At 44.9% G+C, this 27,346-nt stretch overlaps 1 protein-coding gene across 1 annotated transcript in view; it reads left to right on the forward strand.

The window, feature by feature from the left end:
- ttc27 (tetratricopeptide repeat domain 27) overlaps positions 1-27,346 on the forward strand; it is a 161,702-nt gene that overhangs the window by 87,737 nt on the left and 46,619 nt on the right. Inside the window, exons 10-12 of the mRNA XM_083650706.1 lie at positions 5,337-5,450; positions 17,822-17,904; positions 22,539-24,015. Of these exons, the coding sequence (XP_083506832.1) occupies positions 5,337-5,450; positions 17,822-17,904; positions 22,539-24,015 (1,674 nt within the window). The remainder of the gene's footprint in view (positions 1-5,336; positions 5,451-17,821; positions 17,905-22,538; positions 24,016-27,346) is intronic.

The following is a 27,346-nucleotide window of genomic DNA, read 5'->3' on the forward strand; positions in this document are numbered from 1 at the left end:
GTGAACGTTACGTCGGGGGAGCTTTTGTGAGGAAAAAAAAACTGGTCCATTGGAGTTCAACGGAGATGTCGCAACTCTTGTATTATACGGCTCTGCGTCCGTCCGCCCATCTCCTCTCCGCTGGCAGGCCGGTGTGGGTAGGGGGCGGGGCTCCATCCCACGTGCTGAGTGGTGGACGAGTTGCCACGGCAACACGAGGGGATGTGGGTGGGCGGGGGTGGGGGGGGGTTTAGGAGGAAGAAGGCGACTCCAGGCTTAAATTCTCATCTCTCTTTGAGGAAGTCCCCCCCCCCCGGGAGGAAGTTGTTTGTGATAATAATCTTGCAACTTGGCAAGGGAGTTTGTGGGAGGAGAGAGGACAAAAAGAAGAAAGAACCCAGAGGAGAGGAAAGTCAAGTCAAGTCAATTTTATTTATATAGCGCATTTACAAGCGGCTGAGCCGCAACCAAAGTGCTTCACATAAAGTGCAAGAAGGCATAAACAAATGATATACACTATATAAAAGCGTTAAAAATATAATAAAATAAGTAGAGGAGTTAAAAGACATTGACTAAGCTACACGGTTAAAGTACATCAAACATAGGAAAACAAAGGAAATTAAAATGGTGGCTGGGGGATTACCAAGGGGCACTATTTAAAAGCTAATTCAAAAAGGTGGGTCTTCAGGTGGGACTTGAAAGTGTCCAGAGTCTGAGCTGCACGGATGCGGAGAGGGAGGCAGTTCCAGAGTCTAGGGGCTGCTACCACAAAGGCTTGTCATGTGATTTTTTTTTCTTTCCAACTCCCTCCCTCCCTTCCCCACCACCACCATCTGCACCATGCCATCACCGTGATGCCATCATCATTTTTCATATACTCATCATCTCCCTTTGCCTGTTCTGCACTCAACCTCTGGAATCCATGTGGTAGAAGGGTAGACGTCCCGCCTAGTCCTTCCTCAGGTCCTCAGACATCAGGCGACGTTGGGCCCTGGCTACCAACACGTGTGTCTGTCTGCGATCCGCTCTCATGTTCAGACGAGGCCCCTGCTGAGGCCCGGCCCGGCCAGGAGAGGAGAGGAGAGGAGAGAGGAGAGGAGAGGAGAGGAGAGGAGAGGAGAGGAGAGGAGAGGAGAGGAGAGGAGAGGGGAGGAGAAGAGAAGAGAAGAGAGGAGATGAGGGGAGGGGAGGGGAGGAGAGAGGAGGGGAGGGGAGAGGAGAGGAGGGAAGAGGAGAGGAGAGGAGAGGAGAGGAGAGGAGAGGAGAGGAGATGGAGAGGAGATGGAGAGGAGATGGAGAGGGGAGGAGAGGGGAGGAGAGGAGAGGAGAGGAGAGGAGAGGAGAGGAGAGGAGAGGAGAGGAGAGGAGAGGAGAGGAGAGGAGAGGAGAATGCCCGGGGGGGCAAACACATGTTGATCCAGACCTAGAGGAAGATCCCACTGCCTTTGCGCCCAGATATGAAAGCTCAATGCACAAGGATTGAAACTCAGCTGGAAGAATCACAGTTTCTGGGATGTGATGTACTACTAGGCTATACACTGGACTACTGTAGACTAAGTTAACATTACTTTTATGTTTAGTTCAAATAACAATGCGTAACAAATTTGAAGCCGCTGCACGTTGGGTAAGAAAATGCTTAAATTAGGAGCATTGGGTATAATAAGAATCAGAATCAGGCCTTAGAGCTGTACTGTAGGGGAAGTCTTGAAGGCAGCAAGCCGCTGTAAAAGCCATTCATCGGATGATTATTATAAACTGTATCATTCTTACATACTCAAACATTTCTCCAGGCAAGTTGGACAGAGTTCATGAAGAGTTCAGCAGGAATCGTGAGATTTAACGAGTTGGTGAAAAATATGTATCTATTTTTTTTTCCCCGAGGGAATTGATTAGTGCTTTGCATTTCCACATTGATCCATTTGATCCATGTTTCACATTTACATTTCACATTTTATTGATCCGCACAAGTCTAGTTCTCTCCTTTGCATTTTCTTTGATTATGACTCTGAATATTCCCCTGCAACCTCTTTTAAGCTGCATCCAATATGTGTAATGCTATCAATAATTCAGTTAATAGAAGAACAGTAGTGTGTGTGTGTGTGTGTGTGTGTGTGTGTGTGTGTGTGTGTGTGTGTGTGTGTGTGTGTGTGTGTGTGTGTGCGTGCGCGCACACGCAATCCTACTATTAAATGAGGAAAACTGTCCTTCCGTCTTGTCTGCATCCATTTCTCTCCCCAAAGGTTTGGCCAATCAGTGTGAAAGTGCACAGGGGCATTGAGCATTTACATAGGCAGATACTGACCCTTGACTCTAAATAAAATGGACATTGAGCTCAACAGACCCGTGACGTTATTTGCCCCCGGAAGTAAGTTCCGAGTCCATTTTCTCCATAGACATTTCGATAAATCCAAATATAACGAGTTTTAAGGCTCGAACCAAGCCAACACGTGATCCAGAGAATCTTGAGTGACCATCAAATTTTGGTTTAAGCGAGAACAAAAAATATTTTTATATTTATATTTATATTTAACCTTGATTAGTATAGAGAATTCCAGTATTAATGTGTTAGTGTGCATTCCCATATAGAGCCGCAGCAGATCTAGAGCGTGCCGTGTGATGCGAGGCCTGGCTCTCTGGCCGATAAGTGATGGGGAACGACAGCATTGTTACAGCTCAGTCCAGTTTGACGACATAGCGTTGTGCTGCCTGGCACCAAGCCAAAGGTCGCGGTCCTCATCTCCTGCCCAGACAGCCTGATGCTGCACATTGACGCGCCCAGCTGCTCTCACAGGAGATGTACAGTTAGTCCCCTTTCTCTGTGCTGGGAGGTGCCCACCGCTCCACAGTGAGTCATGACTTCCTGCCATTGGACAGGAAGAGAGGCCCGCCTACTTCATCCTCCCCCACACACACACACATGTTGTTTCATGAGCACACACACACACACACACACACACATACACACACACCCCTATGCTTTCTCTCCTGCTCTATATTGTAGGGCAGGGGTGGGCAACTGGCGGCCCGCGGGCCGCATGCGGCCCCCGACCTCACTCAGTGTGGCCCCTGGGTCCATTTCCTTTTTCTTTCTTTTTTTACAAGGCGGACATGTTAGGTTAGCTTAGACCACCAAAATCCCTTTTTATTTTACTGTACAACCCAGAACATGGCGCTAATGGCGTTAGCATTGTCCATCCACATACTGTTTAACGTTAGCATTTGAGCTAACGCTATTGTAACAAACTATATCCAGGATCCACATTGCACATCATGCAACATTACTAATCTGATTAATATGACACATTTGGGTGATGTTGTACCCCATCAAATTGCTGTAGCGGGTTGTTTAAAAGCTAGAGCAAAGTTTCTGGTGCCATCTGAATGGAAGAATTACTAAATTAGAATATGAAAAATATAAATGTTGGTATAATAAACTTTGATTACCAGTCCTTTTCATCAAATTAGTAGCTATAATTGGGAGTGATGGTGTTACAGTAGGCTACTGGTGGAAGTGCACGCTCACAATCTGGCCCCTCTGATAGCGACGTTTTTGTGGCTCTCTCTATCATCAAAGGTGCCCATACCTGCTGTAGGTCCTTGTTCTGCATAAAGGGGCTTAGCAGTGGTTGTCCAAATGGGGTCTGGAGATCCCCAGTGGTCTTTGAGGGGGTTCCAGGGTGTCCCCAGCCAAATTAAGAAGAGTATACCTCTACAATGAAATTGACTAGAAATTATCCTGCTTTTCCCGAACTCATCTTAATATGTTGTCTTTTACATTGTCTATCATTTCGATGTTATGCACTTTACGCCAAAGAGGCGTGGCGCAGTGCCAGAATAGGCCAGAATGGGCGTTTTGGCCTTAAATACCGGCCTAACGATATCTTCCCACCTGGCGTTAATTTAGAGCTTAGCGCTTTTCAAAACCAGGCCTTATTCAGTGCGCCGCGGATATTGTGCGTATTTATGCACAGCTCTCCTCTGCCATCTCACACTCTCTCCCCCTCTCTCTCGCGCGATGGAAAAAAAGTTGTTATATCGTAGTTTTGAGCCCCTGTCATACCGTAGTTCTCTCCCCCTCTCTCTCTCACTCCCTGCGCAGCACAAATGGAAAAAAAGCTGTTCTCTCCCCCTCTCTCTCTCTCTCACTCCCTCAAATCTCCCAGCATGCATTGAGACTAATACATTTCGAGAATAAATATCAACCAAATCAGCCTAAATTGCCTAAAGTGGTAGATAGAAATAATGTTTCTGTTCACACATGCATTTCTCGAACATTTCAATATTGGCCAAAATAAAACATAGAAATCCAAACACAACCCTATGTGAAACATATGTACCCCAGGTGGTATATATATCCCTTGCAGATACAACGTGATTTAGATGAGAGACAGCTGTAACACGGTTCTACTGTGATGTCCGCTCCGCTCCAATAAGATTAGGCTTACTTCACATTTACTTTTACAATAAAAACACATTTATGCAATGACTTTACATAATGTAGGCTATATTTATGTGCATCATCCTACCTGTGCAGCAGGGGAGAAGAAAAGGTAGCAAAACGATATCATTCTGGACAAACTTTCACCAATCTAATCTCATCATGACATAGGGATAGGGTATATGTTTCTAGCCGATGCGTTTAGAACATTCTTTTCACTTTGATCTTGCTATAGTGTAGCGTATTTACATGCTTGCAGTATTTAAACTGCAGTCAGATTGGTTTGAGAAGCATAATAATATGGAATAAAATATATGAGACAGACGGGGATGAAAGGGAGGGGGGGAGGATCAGAGCGCTTGGCTTTCTGACCGGACTGGATCGCTCCCTGGAATTGGATCTTAAAAGGCAAGCTTGTGATTCGTATACTGCACTTCTCCAATGAGCAGACTGTGCATAATTTTACGCTTAAAAGGCGTGGTTGTAATGCTTAATATTGCTGTAATATTTTTGTAGCGCCGAAACCAAAATATTGAGTGGGCTGGTCCACGCCCACTTATCTGCGCTGCGCTGGGCGCAGTTTATAGGCCGATGCAACGATAGAGCCCATAGTGTCCTTGGATGTCTTGATTATGTCATCAATGATGACATAATCATCATGAACCTTCTGTCCTGTCAACATTTTGTCTTATCAAATGTATAGTTTCCACATCAATGGATTAAGATCGCTTGCATCATGTCAGCAAATGAGGTTTGACTTCCATTCAGTCACTGGGTTCAGACGGACGGACGGACGGACGGAGAAAGACGTGAACACATTTCAGCATTTGCTTCTCACCTTGAATGACTCGACTGTTGGGTTTTTACTCTTTGTTCAAATGTGTTTGTTTTTTTTACCCCCACCCATGTTTTTGTGCAGTGTATACTGTCTCAGCCCAAGTTCTGGGCAGTGGAAGTCACAGCGCTTTGCCTGAGGACCAAGCTGGAGAGGGGGAGCTCTCGGCGGGTTGAGAGAGCCATGATGCAAACCCAGGTAAGAGCCACATGTGGGTGGGATCGCTTCTATGCATTCATTACATTTTGCATTCCAATCTCACAACCGTAGTCCAGGTAAGGCACATCGAATGTGATTTAATGTTTCAAATGCACACTTTTAATGAAGACGTCGACGGCATTGGGCATCGTGATAATTTACTTGTGGAACTGGCACCTGGGTTATTATTTACCGTCGCTTGTCACAGCTCCCATCGGTGGCCATTTTGCAGCAGCCGTTTTATGTCTCTGCTCATAAGCATTAGGTTTAAATCACGACTCTTTCCAAATCATTGCCTTTTTTTTATCGCAGTATGTAATTTAGTGCAAAGTTTTACAGGGTGCTGTCAGTTGAGTATTCCCCATGTGGAAAATGAATACCTTGATCCATGAATCTATTCACATGAACAGTATTGCGGTTTCGCGGACTTTTTAACTGCCAAACTCTCGTCAGCAGTAATTATTGACACGGAAATCAAATTGAAAGCAAATAAAAAGGCTTAAATCACTCATCACTGTGTATGTTGGTTTAGCTTTTCATACGCTCTCAAGTCTCTCCCAATGTCAATTCTTACACTCACAGCACAAGCAGAAAGGTATCATACTACATCATTGTGTGTGCATGTATCTCCACATGGTAACACGCTGGCCATTCACATTTTGAGACGACAACATTGAACACCTCAGATACGGCGTTTGTTTTTTTGCTTGTTCTCAAACGCTGTCCCTGCTGACCGCCGTACATTCTCTCTCGACTGTGGGCCACTTAAATTCAAGCAAAACAATGGCTTTGTTTCAAACAGGCTCCCGATTGGCTGCCTGGCTCTATACAAAATGGTGGCATTTACCTCTGTTTATCTGACGTCTGAATGCTTAGTAGTCGAACATTAGTTCAAACTTAACGTAATTCCAAAGTGGCGATACATAGCAGGTGTGAGGCCACCAAAAAAGACAAAATTAAAACAGAGGCAGCCATCAAGTACATTTTGGACACAGGGGGCAGAAACCACCCTTCCGTCATACCGGGATGCAGATGACAAGCGCTCCCCAAGTCCCACCGCCGACACCAAAGCCCCACCCGGCCGGTCCCCCTGTGTTGACAAACTTAACACACTCATCCCACCCCCAGAAGAGAGTCCCGTTAAGACTGGAAGATCGCCACACCGATTGGCTGAGGAGGGGGTAGGGAGGTCGACCTCTGCTTTATTTCAGCGTCTCTCTCTCTCTCCCCCTCACTGTAATGTGTTTGGGCGTCTAATCCCCCCAGGCTGCCAAAGGGAAGGGGCGTCTAATCCCCCCAGGCTGCCAAAGGGAAGGGGGAAGAGGAGGAATAAGCAGTGTGTTGAGTTTTTACTTCTCATCATCATCTCCTTTACTGTGTTTGTTTGAAGGTTGATAGCTAATGGGGGATGGGGCAATAAAATACTATTCCATACACGATTGTCACGATTGATTGTCACCATAGCAACAAAACCCTTCATTGCGCTTGAAGTGATCTCTACGCATTGGTAGAATTTTAAATTTTTGCCACAAGCCTGAATAGAATGAGAGTAAACGACTGGTTGAGAGCGGTTTAGAGAAATGCACATTTGGGAGAAATTGTGATGGTCAAAGGTCTCATTTGACTACAGCAGAATAAAATGTAGCTAATACCACAATTACTATTTCTTCCCCCACGATGCATATTGTCACATTTGAGATATATTGAATTTTGATATACCGCCCCCGTCCCTAATAGCTACAATTGTCGGTCAACTCCACTTGATTTGCAACATTACGGACTCGCCCGCAAATTTGTTTCCATATCCAGTTTGTTAACAAAAGGTTATATTCATTTCCTTTTGAAAACGAAATATTGAACATTTCATTTCTCCGCTTGCTTTTGGAATGGAAACAAGTTCAGCAGCCACTTCCCTGCCGCCGGCAGCAGGAGTTCCACATTATTATTGTCGATTGTGTTGGTCGATGTACCGGTAGTTCAAATTCCATGCATAATCCTAATATGAAGTGCGCTTCAGTGGATGTCTGAGCTTTTACTCCACAGAAGAAGATTACTGAAGTCCATTAGCAGGGATTACAGCGTCGGAGCCAGCCGAGGCTGGGCCCATGGCCCCCGACTTATTGAGTAACCTTCTTCTCCCATTGAAAATAACACGGACCACAAATAAAAGCATAATTCACCGTGGCTGCAAAATGTTATTTTGTATGTCGATCAATAATACCCTCTGCAAAGCGAGACGCTCAGACACAGTCGGCAATATGGGATTTTAAAAAGCCAGTGAAGAAGTTATGAGACTCGAATACCTGGAAAGACAGCTGCAGAAAAGAATGAAACATGGATGAGGTTTACCCACCCCCCCCCCCCCCCCCCTTCCTTCCCCAAGAGCTTTTTCCCTGCTGGAGGCTGGCTGCTGGGGTGTCAAATGGTAACCGCTAAATGTCAGTGTCTTAGAGAACTGCAAATTACGTATTTGTGTTTTCCGAGGAGTCTGAACGAAAAGGAAATGAAAGACGAGTGAAAGACAGCTCTCGCTTGTGATTGAGTCCCTGAGCTGGATGTCTTTTGTGTAATTGGAGAAATGGCCCATGCTTGTATTCGAACATTTTCACTTGTGAAAAATAATTCCTTAATAGGAAATGCGCTGTCCGAACAAGGGTTATTATTATTATTATTTTTACCCTGAGGTGAAAAGACACTATACCCATCTTTCTCTGCACAAACTGAAATTATTCTTTCAAGGAAATAGGTTTGTGCTAATATTCAAATTATTCAAAGTATGCAATGTTTTTCCCCAGATAGTGACTATCTGCCATTCAGATAGTAATATAGGCTGATACATATACGAAAATTGGCTATATATCACAATCTATTTGGAGAAACCAAGCAATTCTATGTCAAATCAGACATTCAGCAGCACCCCCATATAGCCCGGAATGGAATGATCCTTGTTTCATAAACATCATTTTGCGACTATTCGACTGTGAGATTGGCGGTCGAATCAGGCCCCTTCGAACAAACCATCGTGTATTTGGAGTCACCCCTAGTTGGCAGTATAGTTCCTTAAGGGATAATACAGATGTTTTTTTGTTTGTTTTTAGGCTTGTGCCAATTGTCTCTAGCTTGCCCTTTTCATTCACATTATTCCTAGTGGTTTCTGGACACACTCATCAGTAGCGGCTCATGCATTTTTGTCCAGGGAGGGCTATATATAGGCCTGGACGATGGGGTTGAAATCAATATAATCATAAGGATTCTTCTCAATATCAATATCATATGTTTCACGTACATGTATGCAAAATCAGTGTTCATCTCATTGAACTGAATGGTGATGTCAAACAAACCTTATATTTTCAAATAATATTCCTGCCATACCTCATTTGATCAGTTTTTAAGTAACATTTGCTTGTCATCATCAATTTAGACAGCAGAAATGTCACTATTAAAATAACTTCATATCATCACGATGACTCCACTGAAAGACAACAATAATAGGTTACTAGCTACTAAAAATGTCTGAAAAAGACCCGAGTGTATTTTCTTCCTCTGTCTGTAACCTGTTGTTTAATGGTGAGCTCAGGGTGATCTGGTCCAAGCTCTTTCACTCGATGCTTCTCCTGTAAAGTCTGTCTCTCAAACGGCGTCGTTTTGAGTGACTTCACAGAATTTTCTTTCTCCATTCTTGCAAAACGTCTTTTGTGTTTTATGGCAGTTGAAAACAAACTTCTTTGCTTCGTGCGCATGCTGCAGGGAGACAACAAAGCCGTCAGTGTGGGACTGCTACTAGTGTTTATATATACTGCATCGCTACCCATCTACGTAGCCTAGCCTACGTCACGACACTCACTCTACCTGACCCCTCCACTTGGTCGCTAGATACGTGGGCCCAGAGCCCTCCCAAATCCCTTTGTTTTTGAGAGTGAACAGCGCATGTGCAACTACACAGATCCTGATACTCTAATGATCTGCACTGGTGGAAACCGGAAGTAATGGTCCGTGGCAATTTGGTGCAAGAAAATATTGACCCAAAAACAGTACACATGTAGATAATTATGAATCTACATATTTATTGCAGATTATATACTCACTATCTAATATTCACCTCGCTCATAAAAAAATATATATAACGTTTTATTTCCCTCTTCTTCATGTGGATATTTACTGTCAATGATGTGGATACAGTAGGTGGGGCGGCGCCCTGGCGCCCTCTAGTGGCCGGCCGCCACTGCTCATAATGCGATATCATGGGTCCTTCTAGCCTATTTGCTTCCGTTATTTCCTGTACAGAAACACAAACTCAAACATCTCGTAGGTAGATAATCCATCACAGTAAACACGAAAGCTTCATTTGTCTTTTCATTTAATGCGTTTGTTAGCCGAGACAGCAGTTAACCGTCAAGTTTGTATTTTTGGCCCCCGGCCCACAGGTGGCTGCCTTAACTCATTCACTGCCAATATCTGACTGGCATTTTTGGCACAGGCCAAGTATTTCCATAATGTTTGGTCATCTTTCAAGACCCACAGTAAATTCTGTACTAGGACTACAGTGATGTCCAATACCTCGAAATGAAGATCTAAGTCTCTACTTTCACCCCCAAAAAGAAAGTTAGCTTTTAGCATGTTCTGTACTCTACTTATAACCCTTTTTATACACCCCATGTTCACCAAAAAAGCCTGTCTGGGAAGAGAAAAGGGAGAAAAAAGCATTTTTGTAAAAGGGCACAATCTCAGGCATAACTCACTCTCAATTCTTTTATTTTGAACTGTATTGACATCAGACATGTAAATATTATTCGTTAGGACACAAATGACAAAAAAAAAAAATATATATATATATATATATATACACACATGAAGTGCTTTTTTTTTACATTCAACAATACAGTTTACTCGGTGTGAGTGTGCAGACAGACAGACAGACAGACAGACACACCGACAGACAGACAGACAGACAGACACACACACACACACACACACACACACACACACACACACACACACACGATCCCCCTTTTAGATTTCTAACCCAACATAGGATAAGCAATAACCACGCCCTGTGGCGCTGGGATTGGCCAGGAGCAACACTGGAGGGCACGCAGCCCAGCGATTTCATGAACCAACTGAAGAGCTCTTGAGAAGGACAGCGGGCTGCTGTGAGTGCCTTCTGCCCGCTGCTGCCTAGCTGTTCCTGTGTTTATTTTTGATTTGTTCTGGTACACCCGTCCTCGTCCATGTCTCCCTGTCATATCAACTCTGCTATTTGATCATTCCCGTTTTCCCCTCGGCTATTCAACACGTCCTCACCGCCCTCGCAAACTGATCGATCATTTCCTCATTCCTCCGATGATCAAACACATCTCTTGATTACTTTCTCCCGTTTTCTCCTGGCTGGCACAGAGGAAGGCGACTCCAGCTCGTGCAGCGCGCCGAGGGCGTTTCAATGGCGTTTCTCCTGTCTGCACAAGGAAGCGTTACCCGTTCTCTGCTTTTCCTCTTGCTCAATTTCAAAACAACAGCTGCGGTATGTGTTTGATCGCGTGCTGTCGGCTACCCTTTGAAGGCAGGGACCTGTGTCTGTGTCACAGGCTGGGCAAGTGTTTGCTGCAGGCGCTGCACCAATAAAAACAAAAACACGTCAAACACGTCATTGGCGGGGAGGGCTATTTCTGATAACACGTCAAAGACGTCATTGGCGGTGAATGAGTTAATGTATACATTTTGATCACTCAAAATACATTTTCTGTTAGAGCAACTAATAACTCAGTTGAATGATTCTCAATGAGTGTAATTCAGCACATTCCACCCTCCTCTCTTCAGTAGCGTACTCGTGCTCTTGTTTATTATGGCTTCACCAGAGCCCGCCATATGGCAGTGTTGTGTTTGTGCCTCGATGGTGTCCGTTTGCAGTGTGGAGGGGGGGGGGAAATTAGTTATTAGTCTTCTGCGATCTGCTCTCAAACAAACCCGCTTTTGCCATTAAGGGAAAACCAATTGCACCAAGTCAACTGGAAATTCTATTTCCAGATGAGGGGCATGTTCATCATGCTGGCTAATCCTCCCAACGTGGAACAGGAACGGTCTGTCATGGAGCCTGGAATCTCACAAAGCCGTCAGACCTATAGCAGCCATACTAAAGCAGGCTTTCTCTCTCTCGACACTCACATAATGTGCACCGCACAGGCCTCCCTGACTGTGAAATGTGCCCTGCACAGCCCTTCCTGACTGAAATGTAATGCCGGCAGATATCAGCGGGTGATTGACACATCCCATTTTGTGGAAGGTGGTGGGCGGAACCACCGAAGAAAACATTTTCATGATGGAGCGTCAATTAAAGCTCCGTAGCCAAGAGCTCTTTCCCTTTAATCGTGACAGCCGATGAGCTTTACCTCCGCAGGAGACCTTGAGTGAGCTCCGTTGAGGATGCCAACTTGCTGCCTGGATGTCATGACATGACAGAAGGACACGGTGAAGAAACCTTCGTTTGTCCTCTGTACCTCAGTCAGAGAGGCCATCTCTCCCAGCTACTCTTGAATATCAGAAGCCCTTTGGTGTTGGAAGCAGAAGTAACGCTTCTTATTCTTGTAAAGATGATTTGGGGCGCATTTATTATTACCGTAAATTCCGGACTATAAGCCGCGGCTTTTTCCCCGTTTTTTGGCCCCTGCGGCTTATATAACGGTGCGTCTTATCTATGGATTTTTTCAGAAAAAAAAAAAAAAAAAAAAAAAAATCTCTCTTTTTTAGCACTCTTTCTAACTATAAATCCACTTCTGTTTTAATTTCCTCTCTTGCCCTCTTTTCACCACACCGCGGACACTGTGTGCACTGTAAAAATAAACAACGGTGGTGTTGTGTTATGTTGTTTTGTTGAAATGTTGTAATACGGTAAATGGGAGCTTCCTCAAACAGCCATCTCTTCCCGACAATCCCCTCTGTGCGTGACCACTTACATATGGTAATTACGGTAAGCAAACGGCCACTCGGGCAACAACTCCCTCCCCCGACTACCAGGAGAAAATCACAAACTTCGGCGAATTCACACAAAGGAAGATCAAGGAATATTCACAACAAGACGAGCAGTAGAAGCAACACTCTCACTTACCATGGGGAAGGTACGCAGAAATTCACACGAGGCAGCTTTCAAGTTGAAAGCAGTCAATCTCGCATTAAAAGAGAGCAGCCGCCGATCAAACAGAGCAGCCGCGCGTAACCTGGGCAAAAGGGACTGTCCGTCCGGGGGAGAACTACTGAACAACTCCCTCCCGACTATCAGGAGAAAATCACAAACTTCGGCGAATTCACACAAAGGAAGATCACGGAATATTATAGGAGTGTGAAAACATCCACAATTACCAACGGGTTCCAAAACGCTGGACTGCTGCGGGATGAAGAGGATGACGCCACGGGGACTGCCCCCTAGTCCGATACCTCACGAGTCCGACACCTCATGGTTTTGGGTTAGGGTCTGGGGGAGGTTAGGTTTAGGCGTGGGGGTGGGAGAGGTTAGGTTTTGGGTTAGGGTCTGGGGGATGTTAGGTTTAGGCGTGGGGGTGGGAGAGGTTAGGTTTTGGGTTAGGGTCTGGGGGAAGTTAGCCTCTTTTTTCGGACTCGTGAGGTGTCGGACTCGTGAGGTATCGGACTCGTGCCATGGCACCTGAAGGAGAGAGGAGAGTGGTTGACGAAGCCACCCTGAACCTGTTCGTTTCCGACACTGAAGATGAGGACTTTGGTGGTTTCAGTACGCAGGAAGAAGAGGAAGACGAGGATTAGTGACTTGACTTCTCTGGTTACAGGTTTGCTGCACATATACGGTAGCCTATTGTTGTGTGATTTTGTCTGGGGATTAGTGACCTGACTTTTGTTTTGTTTTGTTGAAATGTTAATAAATGGGAGCTTCCCCAAACAGCGATCTCTTTCCCGACATTCCTCTCTGTGCACGAACCCTTTCATATGGTAATTAAACATCAAAACACCCGCGGCTTATAGTCCGGTGCGGCTTATAGAAGAAAAAAATAGTCAATTTTGGTCCCGCGGCTTATACACCGGTGCGTCTTATAGTCCGGAATTTACGGTAGATAGTTCACAGTAGAGAGATAGGAAGGATCGGGCCGATGACGTGAAAAAAACAACGGTAAAGGTCCTTACACATCAAGAGCGATGCGAATATACGGCACGAAATTGCGATGCGAGTTTTGACCCACCTGTCAATCACAGCCACAGATGTGTACACGTCGGAAGCGAATTTCTGAAAAATCGACCGTGGTTCGAAAAAATAAACACCGCAATAACGCTGGGCGAAACTTCGCCGTTGGTATGCACGGTTGCATTGACTGATATAGGTTCGGAAAATATTATTGACGTGCGAATTAATCGCACGAAAAAACGTGCTCGGTGTGTGAGGACCTTAAGTCAGGTTTTGATGTCAGCAACTAGATCAGTGTTTTTCAGAATTTATACTCAGAATTTAGTCCACATTCGGGCCACGGACCCCTCCCCCATTTTGTCTCTCAAACTCAAATCAGAGATCATTTGTCCTACATTCTCTAATTCTCTAATTTTGTTAACTTCTTGTAAATAAAATAATGTCGTTTAATAATTAATTTGTTTGCTTCGGACCCTCTGGAATCCCCCGAAGGACACCACGTTGAAAACCACTGAACTAGATATGCGACTCATTGGAAGTCTCTATCGAGCTGATCAACCTGACAAATTCACACAACGTTCCGATAGAAAAGTTGACCTAAGGTGAACTTTTGGCAGCCACTGACCAACAGCTAATCAGATGTCTGCGTCTACTCGTCTTCCTACCAATGGGATGGCAATTCTCTAGTACAGTGGTTCCCAACCTTTTTACACCAAGTACCACCTGAGAAAGTAGTTGGCTCTCCAAGTACCACCATATGACCGACGTTAAAATACAGTCTATTCAGCTATGCACAGTTCACGCAGGAGGCAAATTTATTCCAACCTGCAGCCTATGTGCAACCTGCAGCAGCTGCACTTGTGCTGGGTTGACTGCTGTCTTCACCTCCTTGTGCTTCATCGTTGCTGCTCTCCTCTACTACAACTCTTTTACGATTCCCTCCCGTTTTGATCCACTTTAGCATCCCTCCTCGTCTTTGTTCACCACTTGTGTAACCATGCGGGGCGGGCAGGTAATTGTGCATGCGCAACAGGTATAGTGTCCGTCAGAAACAAATAAACAAATAAACAAAATGAACCTCAATTTCAATGATCACAAGTTTATTTTCATTCGTAGTATTATTTTGATAGATAAACATGTTTTACAATTGATTTTAAAGTTGGGTTTATTTCATAATTTAAACATTGGGATTCCAGGGATCAAGTACCACCAGCAGGGGGGGGCGCAAGTATCACCTACCTTGAGAAACACTGCCAATAATATTAATAATTATTATTATTATTTCACTTTCACATGTTTGAAAACTACTACTAATGACCACCATGGATTTTGCACAAAAACTAAAAACAAAAAAACAAAAAAGTACCACCAGCAGGGGGCGCAAGTACCACCTACGGTACACGTACCGTAGGTTGGGAACCACTGCTCTAGTAGATAAACATTCTGCCTCATGGCAAAAAATGGACGATCACCACGATCCGAATAATTTCTGAAAATAATACAAAAGTAAACGATGTCTACTGCTTTGACCTTGAATTCACTTCTCCTTTTGTAATCCAGGACCAAAAATGGGATATTTTTAAATCTCTCTTTTTTCCACCTTAGAGGTCGTCAACGAAACAGTGTAGCAGGTCATTATTCATCACAGACTGTTATTATACAGGCAAGGGAGGCAGTAGACGCATTCAATTCTAACAACAAATCACTTTTTCATCTTCTCGTGAATGCGAGATCTCTCCTATGTATATATGTATGTATAAGCATAATGTGTACCCCCCCCCCCCACATCTCTGCTTATGTCCAGAGATGGAAAAATGTCTTGTCATTTTGAATCACCAGGCACCATTCCTTCCATCTTCCCTTCATGTGAAATGTTTTCTGTTATGCTTATACTTACATTTCCTCTCCACTTCCTGTGCAAAGAGCCCACTCTCGTGTACAACATTTAGGAAACCTTTAAAAAAAAAAAAAAGATTGTGAGATTGTGACTCTGTCATAGGGTGAGTCAATAAATTTACACTAATACAGCGGCTAAACAATCTGTGCTGTACCACCAACCAGAGACTCAGCGCCGGTGCCTCTGAAATGCCATTGCTCCTCCTCATAAATGGTTGGATATGATCAGTGATTCATTTGTAAATCAGGGAACACAATCGGGGAACACATAAAAGAATCCACAGTGCCTGGAGCACATTGGACAACGCTTAGGTCATAGCTGTTAAAACTAAACTAAGCTGTCATCACAACCAAAGCATTATTTATTTACATGTATTAAACGGTATATTCACGATCATAGAATCAGCAGGGGGAGGCGATTTATGGCTTGCATCTCTTACTGATGTTTATTGCTGCAAAACTACAGCAGCTGATTTCACTGATTTAGCCTTCAACCAGATATGGGGAGCTTACGACCCCCTCCCCCCTCCCATCCTCTGATCTTTCCGAGAGAACGCTTATCATCGTGTGTGAGAAATGATTTGCCCGCTGTGGAAGGAGACGATAACAACTAGGGCGGCAGTCAGCTGTGGCGCACTTGACAAGGCGGTGCTGAAGAGAGAGGATCGTGTCGGCTGTTTTCTCCTCGTCTTTGCGGAGATGTTCTCTCCGCCAGCGTCCATCGAGTACCTAACGACCCCCTGTGCCCCGTCCACCTGTAGACCTCCTGTAGTCAACACCCAGAGAGAGAAAGCACCGAGATGAGAACTGCATTTGTCAGGCCTTGGCAAAAACCAGTCAATGAGACGGCACGCATTGAAGAAAACACATCTCAATTGATGACAATGAGTTTGAAAAACATTCCGAGACATGGAGTGATCAATCACAATCATGCAGGTAAGAAAAGAAAAGAAAAACTCTTCTCACTGGATTGTTTGCCGGGCAGTTACGCTCATTTACAGGCACATGGTGCTGCCCCTTTGTCCCTTTACCCATTTGCCCCATGATGTCCTAAGTGCCCTTTTTGTCTTTTCATACTCCGTGGATGATGCATCACTGTCCTTCAGAGACTGTAGCGTAGCGGGCTCATTTTTAAAGCTAGAGTGAAGGTACTGGTATAGTATGAAATGAGACGACCTAAGGCATACATTGGTACCAACCGTGTCAAACTTGTCGAGAAGGAGCGAAATAATGTTCAAAATTTTGGCAAGGGAAAAACTGGCCATTTTCAAAGGAGTGCCTTGACCTCTCACCTCGAGATATTGAATGAAAATGGGTTCTATGGGTACCCACGTGTCTCCCCTTTACAGACACGCCCACTTTACTACTGTAATCCCATGCAGTTTTTGGCAGCAACAACAAAACTTTTTTTTTTTTTCTTTCTTTTTTTTTGTTGCATGCAATATAAATGTGTTGTTTGCGCCTATTGTATTTGAGTAGTTCTGCTTACTGCGGCCCCTTGCATTGGTCTGGAATTGCATCATTTGGGTATGACTGGAAAGCTGAGACTCTTGTGGATTCAATGAGCCCAATTGTATTCATGTGTGATGATGTTTGTCCCCATAGCAGCCATTGCACTGTAGTGAGGCCATTTTTCAAAACTTGACCTCACTGTATAAAATGACCTATTGTGAACTCTTGGATAATCACAGCCTCATGAAACTTGACAACCACAAACTAGAGACTGAGAGCATTCTGTTGAGCCCACCCCCCTCCCTAAAAAAGACTCAAATTGCTTCCTGGTAGGGAGGGATGGAGTAGTTAAAGGAATTATTTTCAAGACTGATGTGATTGTGTTGTGCACATTTTAAAAAGCAGAAATGGACAAAATGCAAACAACAAAATAATGTGTGGCTAGAGATGGGAAACCCTAGAAGGGCTTATACAGCGTCTCTACCTAGAAAACAAATATTAAATAATAATCCGTACAAATCATACAATATAACAAACAAGAGAAAGGAAACAATGAGTTAAAGGAAAGGAAAGCAACAGTAGAAAAACGGAAAAGAATAGAGCAATCAAAATGAGTCAGCAAGCAGTTAGACATAGTGATATGGCGGTGAGTGGGGAAATGACCGTTACATGAGCCTTACACTATTGTAGTCCTCAAAAAATATTTTCGCAAGATTGGCAGCACCTGCCCCTCTAAAGGTCTCTGCACGGCCCTGCCCATTTCAGTTAATATTACTAATAGTAAGTGTCCGGCTCTAATTGCCTTTCATTACTATGTATCAACTTCTGAACGTTTTTTTTTCACACACTGAAGTTTATCTCTTTATTTCTCCTCCTCCGCCAGGCGATAGTGGACTACTTTGAGGACAAGAACTGTCCCGTGACGGAGCGTCTCAAGATCTTCTACTGCTGTCATGCTCCACCCAGGTGGGCCGTCCAGGTATGAAACAACTTATCATCAACACATATGATTGGTTTGCTCATTTTATGTTGTTGTTTTTTTATTGCAATGTTTCCCATGTTGTGAGTCAGAATGTTTTTCACATTATAGATCAAGAGAAGCTTTACAGAATGTTTAGCACTACGTTCACATCTCCCTGCATCTGCAGTCATGTCAATCAGGGGCAGTGGCGGCCCAACGGTTAGAGAAGCAAGCTCGTGAGCGGAAGGTTGTCGTTTCAATGGCAGAGCTTAGACCCACAGCCTGCTTCCACCAGGCACTCAGACTAATACGGAGGAACCCCAGGGGAGCACGGGGAGAACATGCAATCTCCTCACAGAAAGGCCCTTTCTCACAAGATAGCCCACCTGGGCACCAAGGCACCGAACTCATTCCCAAATCATATTTTATTCCTCTGAGCCTGACCACATCCCGGGGTGTGATCAAACGATAAACACTATATTCAAAAGACAAGTATTATTATTAGTTGCCATGGAGCTGTCAACTGACCTTCGCCCATAATAGGGTTGAGGCTTTTGCTCCAACTGTTCCCCCGTCTGTTGCTTAGACCGCCCATGGGAATTCAAGAGTGATTCCACCTCACATTCGCCATGTGGTTCCATTCCAATGTTCTAATCGACAACAAGTACTGAGCCACTCCTCAGTCATTTCTAAGGGAGTTGTCCTCGTAGTCCCTCTCTAAAGCCAAGTCTCAACAGAGTGGTGTAACGTTCCAAAAGTAACCCGCTAATACAAATACAAATTAGTGAGTTAAAAGGAAGGTTCAGTGATTTTAGTTCATCACTATATCCACTATTATAACATTAAAAAAAAATTACATCAGAGTTTTTGTCTCTGAGAAATCAGCACCAGCCTCCTGTTAGCACGATAGCAATGCTAGTGCAAACCAAATAGGGTATGAAACCACTGCTTTCAAAATCCAATTGCAGTGCTTTGATACGTTCCGTTGCGTTTTCTTGGTGCAGCTATGGAAGGATACGGAATGGCTTGCAAGTCATTTTAAGAGGTGTGGTTTCATACTGCGTTGACTTCTGCTACTGTAGCATTGGAGGAGGTGTTTAAGCTCGAATGTAAGAACATTGTAAGAGGGGGACTTTATTAGTGATTAATAAGGGACGCTTATAAAATCGCTGGACCTTCCCTTTAATCACCTCAGCTGTGATTTTTATAGTTTGGCTGTAATATAAAGACTTGATTCATGTCGGGATTTTATGTTTTATTGTGTCAACTAAATAATCTAATAGTTGAAAATCGGGATCATTCACTAGTCACATGATCACACCACCATCTTGGACCCAACCGGCTGGGCCGGGGTTGGCGTGTATGCTTTGTTCATTGCTGCTTTGAACTGGATGAAAATGTGCATAAATAATGATTGGGCTTTTTTATAGTTTTACAGTCAAGTCTGTATAAACCCCGCAGAAACCCCTGATCTGCGTCCTATAGTGTATACGAGGGATCAGCGTGACATCACGACACCTGGATATACCATCCGGAACTGCAGCAGTTAACTAGTATGAACGTTAATCTCTCAAAAACGATACATTATCGCTTATACTGTATTTTGACATTCTGAGTGAGAGCAGAAGTAGTTCAAGGCTCTGATGTATAATACAATATGTTGTGTTAAAGTTGTGTGAACTCTCGCCGTTTTTAAAATGAAGTGAATTTCGTAAAAAGCACAGCCTGCTAGCGCGAGACACTCAAGGCTTGCTCCATAGGGTCCCGTTAGAAGCTTACCGTTTGCTTACCAACACTGATCCCGCGTGTATTTCAGACCCAAGGACACCACTATGTCTACTCTCTTGTCCTTTGGATCAGGGCCGGTTCCAGAACAAGATGACTAGAGGTGCATCCTGGATAGGAAGGGGTGCAGATGCCCGTCCAAAGGCCGGGCCCACTCGGGTGGCCGGCCGAAAAATTTGACATGTTATTTTACTAAAAATAATGCATTTGACCATCATTTCAAGTAGAATGATACCACCCAAGCAAGAATATTTCAAGTGTTTCAAGTGCTTTACTGAAATATTTGGACCATATACAGTAATGATAATACAATTATCTCAACCTTAAAAGGTTACATATAGGTGCCAAAAAGCCATAAAATCACATCAAAGAACAAAGAAAAACAACAACTATAATTCATGTTTAAACAGTAAGTGTGCAGCTGTAGGATTTATTAAAAAAAAAAAAAAAAAAAAAATACTTTTCAACTGAGCATGCAGACAATTAAAATAAGGGTGCAATGCATGCTTTTGCACCCCCGTAGAACCGGGCCTGCTTTGGATCCATGGCCATCCCAAGGTCCCTCTGATCCATGGCCATCCCAAGGTCCCTATGATCCATGGCCATCCCAAGGTCCCTCTGATCCATGGCCATCCCAAGGTCCCTATGATCCATGGCCATCCCAAGGTCCCTATGATCCATGGCCATTTCAAGCTCCCTATGCACTACTAGAAGATGTATCAGCATCTATCAGTGCCGGGCCACTCGTCTTTCATGAGCTACTTTGCATCATCGGCCCTCCACTGTATAAATCAGCTGTAGGCCTGATGGAAGGAGAGGAGGCTCCATGATGTCACCTGTTAAACACAGACAAGTACATTAGCCTTTTGTCCTCGTCAGCTGCCGGCTTTGGAGGCCAACAGGTTAGCCGTGCGTGTGTGTGTGTGTGTGTGTGTGTGTGTGTGTGTGTGTGTGTGTGTGGGGGTGTGTGTGGGTGTGTGTGTGTGGGTGTGGGTGTGGGTGTGTGTGTGTGTGTGTGTGTGAGAAGGAGCACCTGCTAAAACTAGAAGGGCACTTGGAGAGCACAGGCCTCCGCCGAGGCCTATTGCTTGTCCGCGAGGCTTGTTTGTGAGTTACATTGCATTACATATTATATTACATTACATTACATATTATATTACATTACGTTACATTACATTACATTACATATTATATTACATTACATCATTTGGCAGACGCTTTGATCCAAAGCGACTTACAATAACACATTTTTGTCAGCAATAGAGCAATCAACTATGCAACACAGTCTATGACGGCTACAACTTCTGAAGAAATAGTGGTAAAGTTTTTGTTTTTTTTGAGAGAGAGAGAAATATGTTAGTTCAAGAAGGGGTCAGTTGGAGCCTGACAAGGTGTGTTTTAAGTTTTTGCCGAAAGATTGGCAGTGAAGCGGCCGTCCTGCTTGTAGGGGAGAGCTCATTCCACCATTGAGGTGCCAGGGACGAGAAGAGTCGCGATCGGGATGAGCGACTTTTGAGCCCCCGTAGCGGAGGAGGGGCGAGGCGTCCTGCACTGGTGGAGGAGCGGAGGGAGCGCTGAGAGGTTTGGAAGCTGAGCATAGATTGTAGGTACAGAGGAGCTGTCTGGTGTACTGCCCTGTAGGCCAGTACCAGTGTCTTGAATGTGATGCCTTGCCGAGATGGGAAGCCAGTGAAGCTCCCGGAAGAGGGGAGTGACATGAGAGAATTTGGGCTGGTTGAATACCAGACGGGCTGCAGCGTTCTGAATGAGCTGATCCAGACCCGCTCCAAATTAAAATGGGTTCTTCTTGGCCCAAATCAGGCCAGTAGTGTTTCTGTAATCCTGCTGACAAACAAACGGCACCAAAAACAGAACCTTTCCGGAGGTAAATATCTGCACCTGAGTTTTTGTGAGCTGTGTGTTTGTTTATCCATCTGTATTTGGGGGGGGGATGTCGAATCTCGTCGATGGCTGTTTTTTTGTTGGTTTCTTTATTAAGACTTCCTGAAAGATGGCCGTGTGGAGCCTGGCTGTGCCTGTTTGTGGATCTGTAAGCACCTTTTTCTGCCACCTATTTCCAATTCCTCTCCTCAGCTCTGGAGAAGTGGCAGCTCCCCTGGCAGCTCATTTTTAACACCGGCCATTTTTGGGCTCTGGAGGTCACCAGTGTTTTTCACAATAGCTTTCAGCTACTCCTTGAATCAAGCCCGCTGTGCGCCAATCTTGTCATATTCTGCTGCCACAGCTTCAATGTAGCCTGCGTTTCTAATGGAAGCTGCAACGAGTTCTGGGATCTCAGCCTCTAAGCTAGGACAAGCTAGCTAATCAGAATCAGAAAAAAACGTTATTGAACCCCGAGGGGAAATTGGGACTAAGTAGCCTAGCCCTTAATTCAAATGCCCTGCCCTCTCAAAAAGGACTTGGGTTTTTTCCAGACTTTTGTAGATAAAATAAAATAAAATCAATCTTAAATGACTTGCCCGATTGATTGAAGAGAAGCCAAGTAGCATTTGTTCCTATATTGTTGTTGCAATGAACCACTATCGCAGTCCCAATCTGTTGCCAACTTAGACAGGCTGCTTCTTGCTCTCATTTGGAGGGAGAAGGGAGTTTCACATGTGTCGTTTCAGGTACTATATTCAGCGAAATCTGAAGAATTACTTTCTCAGTCCAGGAAATGACACCTCCAGATAGAGGAAGCATTTGATTTGCAGATAAGAAGCGGCACAGAGCGGTTGTAGATTAGAAGTCAGCAGTAATGGTGCTTTCAGCACTGGATGCATTTAGCGAACCACAAAGCATCTTGAAATTGCGATGAAGACCTCAGTTGTCAGGATTCATCTTCGAAATCCAGGCACAGAGATTCAAGAACCTGCAGCCAACATGAGGCCGCATGCACAGGGCTGGATAGGGAGGAGAGTTCAGAGAGGGAGAGAACAGTAAGTAGAACTAGCATAGTAACAGGGAGATCTAGACCCATCGTCCAAGAGGTTAGAGGAGGAGGAGGAGGAGGAGGAGGAGCAGAGGCAGAGAGATCAGTGGGGAAGGAGACATCGCCCAGGGGAGGAGGAGGAGCAGAGGTAGAGAGATCAGTGGAGAAGGAGACATCGCCCAGAGGAGGAGGAGGAGGAGCAGAGACAGAGAGATCAGTGGGGAAGGAGACATCGCCCAGGGGAGGAGGAGGAGCAGAGGTAGAGAGATCAGTGGAGAAGGAGACATCGCCCAGAGGAGGAGGAGGAGCAGAGGCAGAGAGATCGGTGAAGAAGGAGACATCGCCCAGAGGAGGAGGAGGAGGAGGAGCGGAGGCAGAGAGATCGGTGGGGAAGGAGACATCGCCCAGAGGAGGAGGAGGAGCAGAGGCAGAGAGGTCAGTGGGGAAGGAGACATCGCCCAGAGGAGGAGGAGGAGGAGCAGAGGCAGAGAGATCAGTGGAGAAGGAGACATCGCCCAGAGGAGGAGGAGGAGCAGAGGCAGAGAGATCAGTGGAGGAGGAGACATCGCCCAGAGGAGGAGGAGGAGCAGAGGCAGAGAGGTCAGTGGGGAAGGAGACATCGCCCAGAGGAGGAGGAGGAGGAGCAGAGGCAGAGAGATCAGTGGAGAAGGAGACATCGCCCAGAGGAGGAGGAGGAGGAGCAGAGAGATCAGTGGAGAAGGAGACATCGCCCAGAGGAGGAGGAGGAGCAGAGAGAGAGAGATCAGTGGAGAAGGAGACATCGCCCAGAGGAGGAGGTGGAGGAGCAGAGAGATCAGTGGAGAAGGAGACATCGCCCAGAGGAGGAGGAGGAGCAGAGAGAGAGAGATCAGTGGAGAAGGAGACATCGCCCAGAGGAGGAGGAGGAGCAGAGAGAGAGAGATCAGTGGAGAAGGAGACATCGCCCAGAGGAGGAGGAGGAGGAGCAGAGGCAGAGAGATCAGTGGAGAAGGAGACATCGCCCAGAGAAGGAGGAGGAGCAGAGGCAGAGAGATCAGTGGAGAAGGAGACATCGCCCAGAGAAGAAGGAGGAGGAGCAGAGGCAGAGAGATCAGTGGGGAAGGAGACATCGCCCAGAGAAGAAGGAGGAGGAGCAGAGGCAGAGAGATCAGTGGAGAAGGAGACATCGCCCAGAGAAGAAGGAGGAGGAGCAGAGGCAGATAGATCAGTGGAGAAGGAGACATCGCCCAGAGGAGGAGGAGGAGCAAAGGCAGAGAGATCAGTGGAGAAGGAGACATCGCCCAGAGGAGGAGGAGGAGCAGAGGCAGAGAGATCAGTGGGGAAGGAGACATCACCCAGAGGAGGAGGAGGAGCAGAGGCAGAGAGATCAGTGGGGAAGGAGACATCGCCCAGGCGGCATGTAATAACTGAGAACAGCAATAAAGCTGAATTGAAGAAGCCCTATTGCCGCCTGGGGAATTGAACGCGCGGGCGAGGCAGAGGAGGATCACAGCAGTCTCCATGATGCATCTCCCCACACTGGGGAGAGGCGTGCCCTGCATGTAGCACAGCAGCACCCAAGGCCATTTGTGTGTGTGTGTGTGTGTGTGTGTGTGTGTGTGTGTGTGTGTGTGTGTGTGTGTCATTTTGTGTGTGTGTGTGTGTGTGTTCTTATACTTCTGCCTTTATGAGAGCCAGTTTGAGTTTTACACCTACGGAGTGAGGACCCATTTTGTGAAGTGAGGTTATTTTTGACGGTTCTCACTTCTTCGAGGGGCTAGTTTAGCATTAAGATTAGAATTAGGATTAAGTTTAAATGATTTTTAGGACTTAGGTTTAAGGTTAGGGACGGGTAATGGTTAAAGGCGTGATCAGGTTTAGGGAATGAATGTTGTCAATAGATTCAATGTCTTCACAAGTATAGTAAGACAAACATGTATATTCCTCATCACATCCCTTTGTTGACGGCCTTGTCTCAGTATAATGCAACGCTTGACATCACGTCCTGCATTTTGCATGAACAGGCATTAGCAAGCTTCTCAGAAGTACTCCGTAATAAATGGAGGTGCAGGGAAGCTCCTACATGTAACATTCATGGGTGTTCCATCCCCCCGTCGCTGTTTACTCAGTTTATCATTGGTGTCACGTCTCTCCGGCCATGTCTCCCTCGTCACATGATGAAGACGGTTGCCAGAAAGAGGGATAAATTCAGATTTATCAGCCCTGTCATTGGCCTGGGGGAATGGGACATGTCACACACCATAACCAGGGAAAGTATGTGTGGTGGGGAGGAGGTTAAAGAGCGAGGCAAAGATAAAAGCCTGGATTTAAGCAAGTCTGTATTTTTCGTCCGAAATTGTCACGCGTTTTAACACATTCACTGCCAGCCGTTTTTTCAATACTGTAGGTAGGTTCTGCCAAGGGCTTTTTTTGAGGATTCTGGCTCATCTTTCAAGAGCCGAGGATTCTTTTCTGCTAAGATTTTGTGAACACAAATTATCTCAAAAGAACTAATATAATGTGTGCTTTCTCTGTCTAAAAGAGTTAGTTTGTAGAGTTAGTAGTTATGTAGGCATTAGCAGTAGAATACAGCATGGTTTCAGCGTCTGAAAATTTAAGCTGAGATAAACGGCTTTTTGTGAAATTCGATAGAACAGTCACTTTAACCATTTATTTTTGGCGTAAGACGTCAGACATCTAAACAATAGTTTTGAACAGTAATTTCCTCCATAGCAGCAGGAAACCCCCCTCTCCTTCAAACTCCTCCCTCCGTGGGTGTGTCTCTGGTGGCTTTGCAGCGTTTGTCACAAGCGAGGCTCTGCCTGTCTGTGCTGCCTGGCTGCTGGCGGCTGCTCTTTGGGCGAGTCTGCATGAGTCGTTTCGGTTGTGAGCTCAGCTGGAATGAAGCTGCGTGCGATTGTGGGCTTTCTGCCGGTGTTTCAAAGTGTGTTGCACGCATAATCTATTATGCAAATTTGCAATCCCCCACCGCCAGCTCTCAGCGCGATAATGCGCGAAAGCGAAAGCGTTTTCGCCAATCCATTTTACAGTATGAGAATGGTTTCCTCGCGCGTTCCCCTGCAGTTTTGGCTCGGCTTTTTCTAGTCTGGAGAGCACTGTCGCCAGTTAGTGGGTCGGTGGAATGGGTTGTACACGTTCGGTGGCTCCCATATTTTTATAGGAGACGTGGGGGGCGTTGATCCACGTCCCACCGTCAAAATTTTTTTTTTTTTTTTTTTTGACGACTTGACTCGTCAATGGCAGTCAACCGTTGGATTTTTTGGGACGAGTCAACTCGGCATTGGCAGTGAACGTGTTAAAATAAATACGACCTCATGTTGTCACTCGCGTTGACACACTGACCGCCGAAACTTCCACCGTCATTAAAGTTTTCGGAACAGGTTTGATTTTCTGACCTGTTGTCTGACCTGTTTTCTGACCTGTTTTCTGACCTGTTTTCTGACCTGTTTTCCGATGACAGATTTAAAAAAATGCATATCATTTTTTTTTATTACTGTGTGCAAAGACCTTTACTCTCATACTCTGTGACAACTCAGGTGATCAAGACTTGACTCCTCTAGTTAGGTTGCCAGGCGGAGTTTGTAGGCTGTTAGAAGGTGTGTGTGTTTGTGCTCGCTAGTGGTCGGTGGATGCACGTGTGTGTGTGTGTTTGTGTGTGTGTGTGTGTTCTTGCATGGGTGACAACACAATAGAAAGAGGTCTTAGGTCAAATGAGAATGTACATGTATGGGTACTTCATAGATAATTCCTTCCAGCCACAGCTGGGAATGATTAGAGTAGGGATTTTGTTTGTTGGTAGGTTATATTTTAAGATACGATGAAACTTTAGTGATTGTTGTGGGGAAGCTGGGGAACTGTAACAGCAAATAATTGGATATAGATAAGAATTTGACAAATAGAGCATTGTGAAGATAACACAACAATAAGAACATATTGAATGTAATGGAACAGATATGACACATTGAAGATAAAGTTACAACGTCCTCATCATGATAATACAGAACTCTATGGAAAGAGTTGGAGGTAAACCGATGTTTCTTCTACCCCTCCCCTCCCCCCTTTCCTCCCTCTTGTTTCACATCTCACATGTTTTTGATATTAACTTTATTTTCTCATCTATATTTTATCCTTTTATATACGTCTCAATGTTTAATCGTATGTTTGTAAAGCATCTTTGAGCACTCCGAAAAGCGCTATAGAAATTTAACTTCTGGGGGGGAATATTAGGTCAATTTTCAAAATCAACAACAGTGCCATACCTTGGAAAGACTGTTTTGGGTTCTCAGGAACGTCTTGGGGGAATTTCTTCAAATTTGGTTCAAAGAGGATGAACGGATTAGATTTTGGTGTTCAAAGGTCAATGATGTCAAGGAATGTAAAATGAGTGTGTTCAATGTGTTGCTTTGCTAACACTTTATAATAACCATCATTAATAAACGGTAAATTGATAGTTAATTATATTATTATATATAATTACCTATCTATAGAGTTATTTTACTCTTAAAAAAACAATGAAATGATGTTTACACAGTATTTATTAACCATTTTACAAAGTATTATAAACATCAGTTGCAACTTTATAATAGCCATCCAAATAATGTTTATGCCTGTAGATCTGCCCCCCCCCTTCAATCCCCCCTTTCCTCGTCATACACCTCCCTCCCATTATCACTCCATCCCTGCATCCCACCCTTCTCCATTCTGAGAAGAAATGTTTATGGAAATGGGGA

This window comes from Poromitra crassiceps (genome assembly GCF_964638095.1).
Source record: "Poromitra crassiceps genome assembly, chromosome: 14".
Lineage (NCBI taxonomy): Eukaryota > Metazoa > Chordata > Actinopteri > Beryciformes > Melamphaidae > Poromitra > Poromitra crassiceps.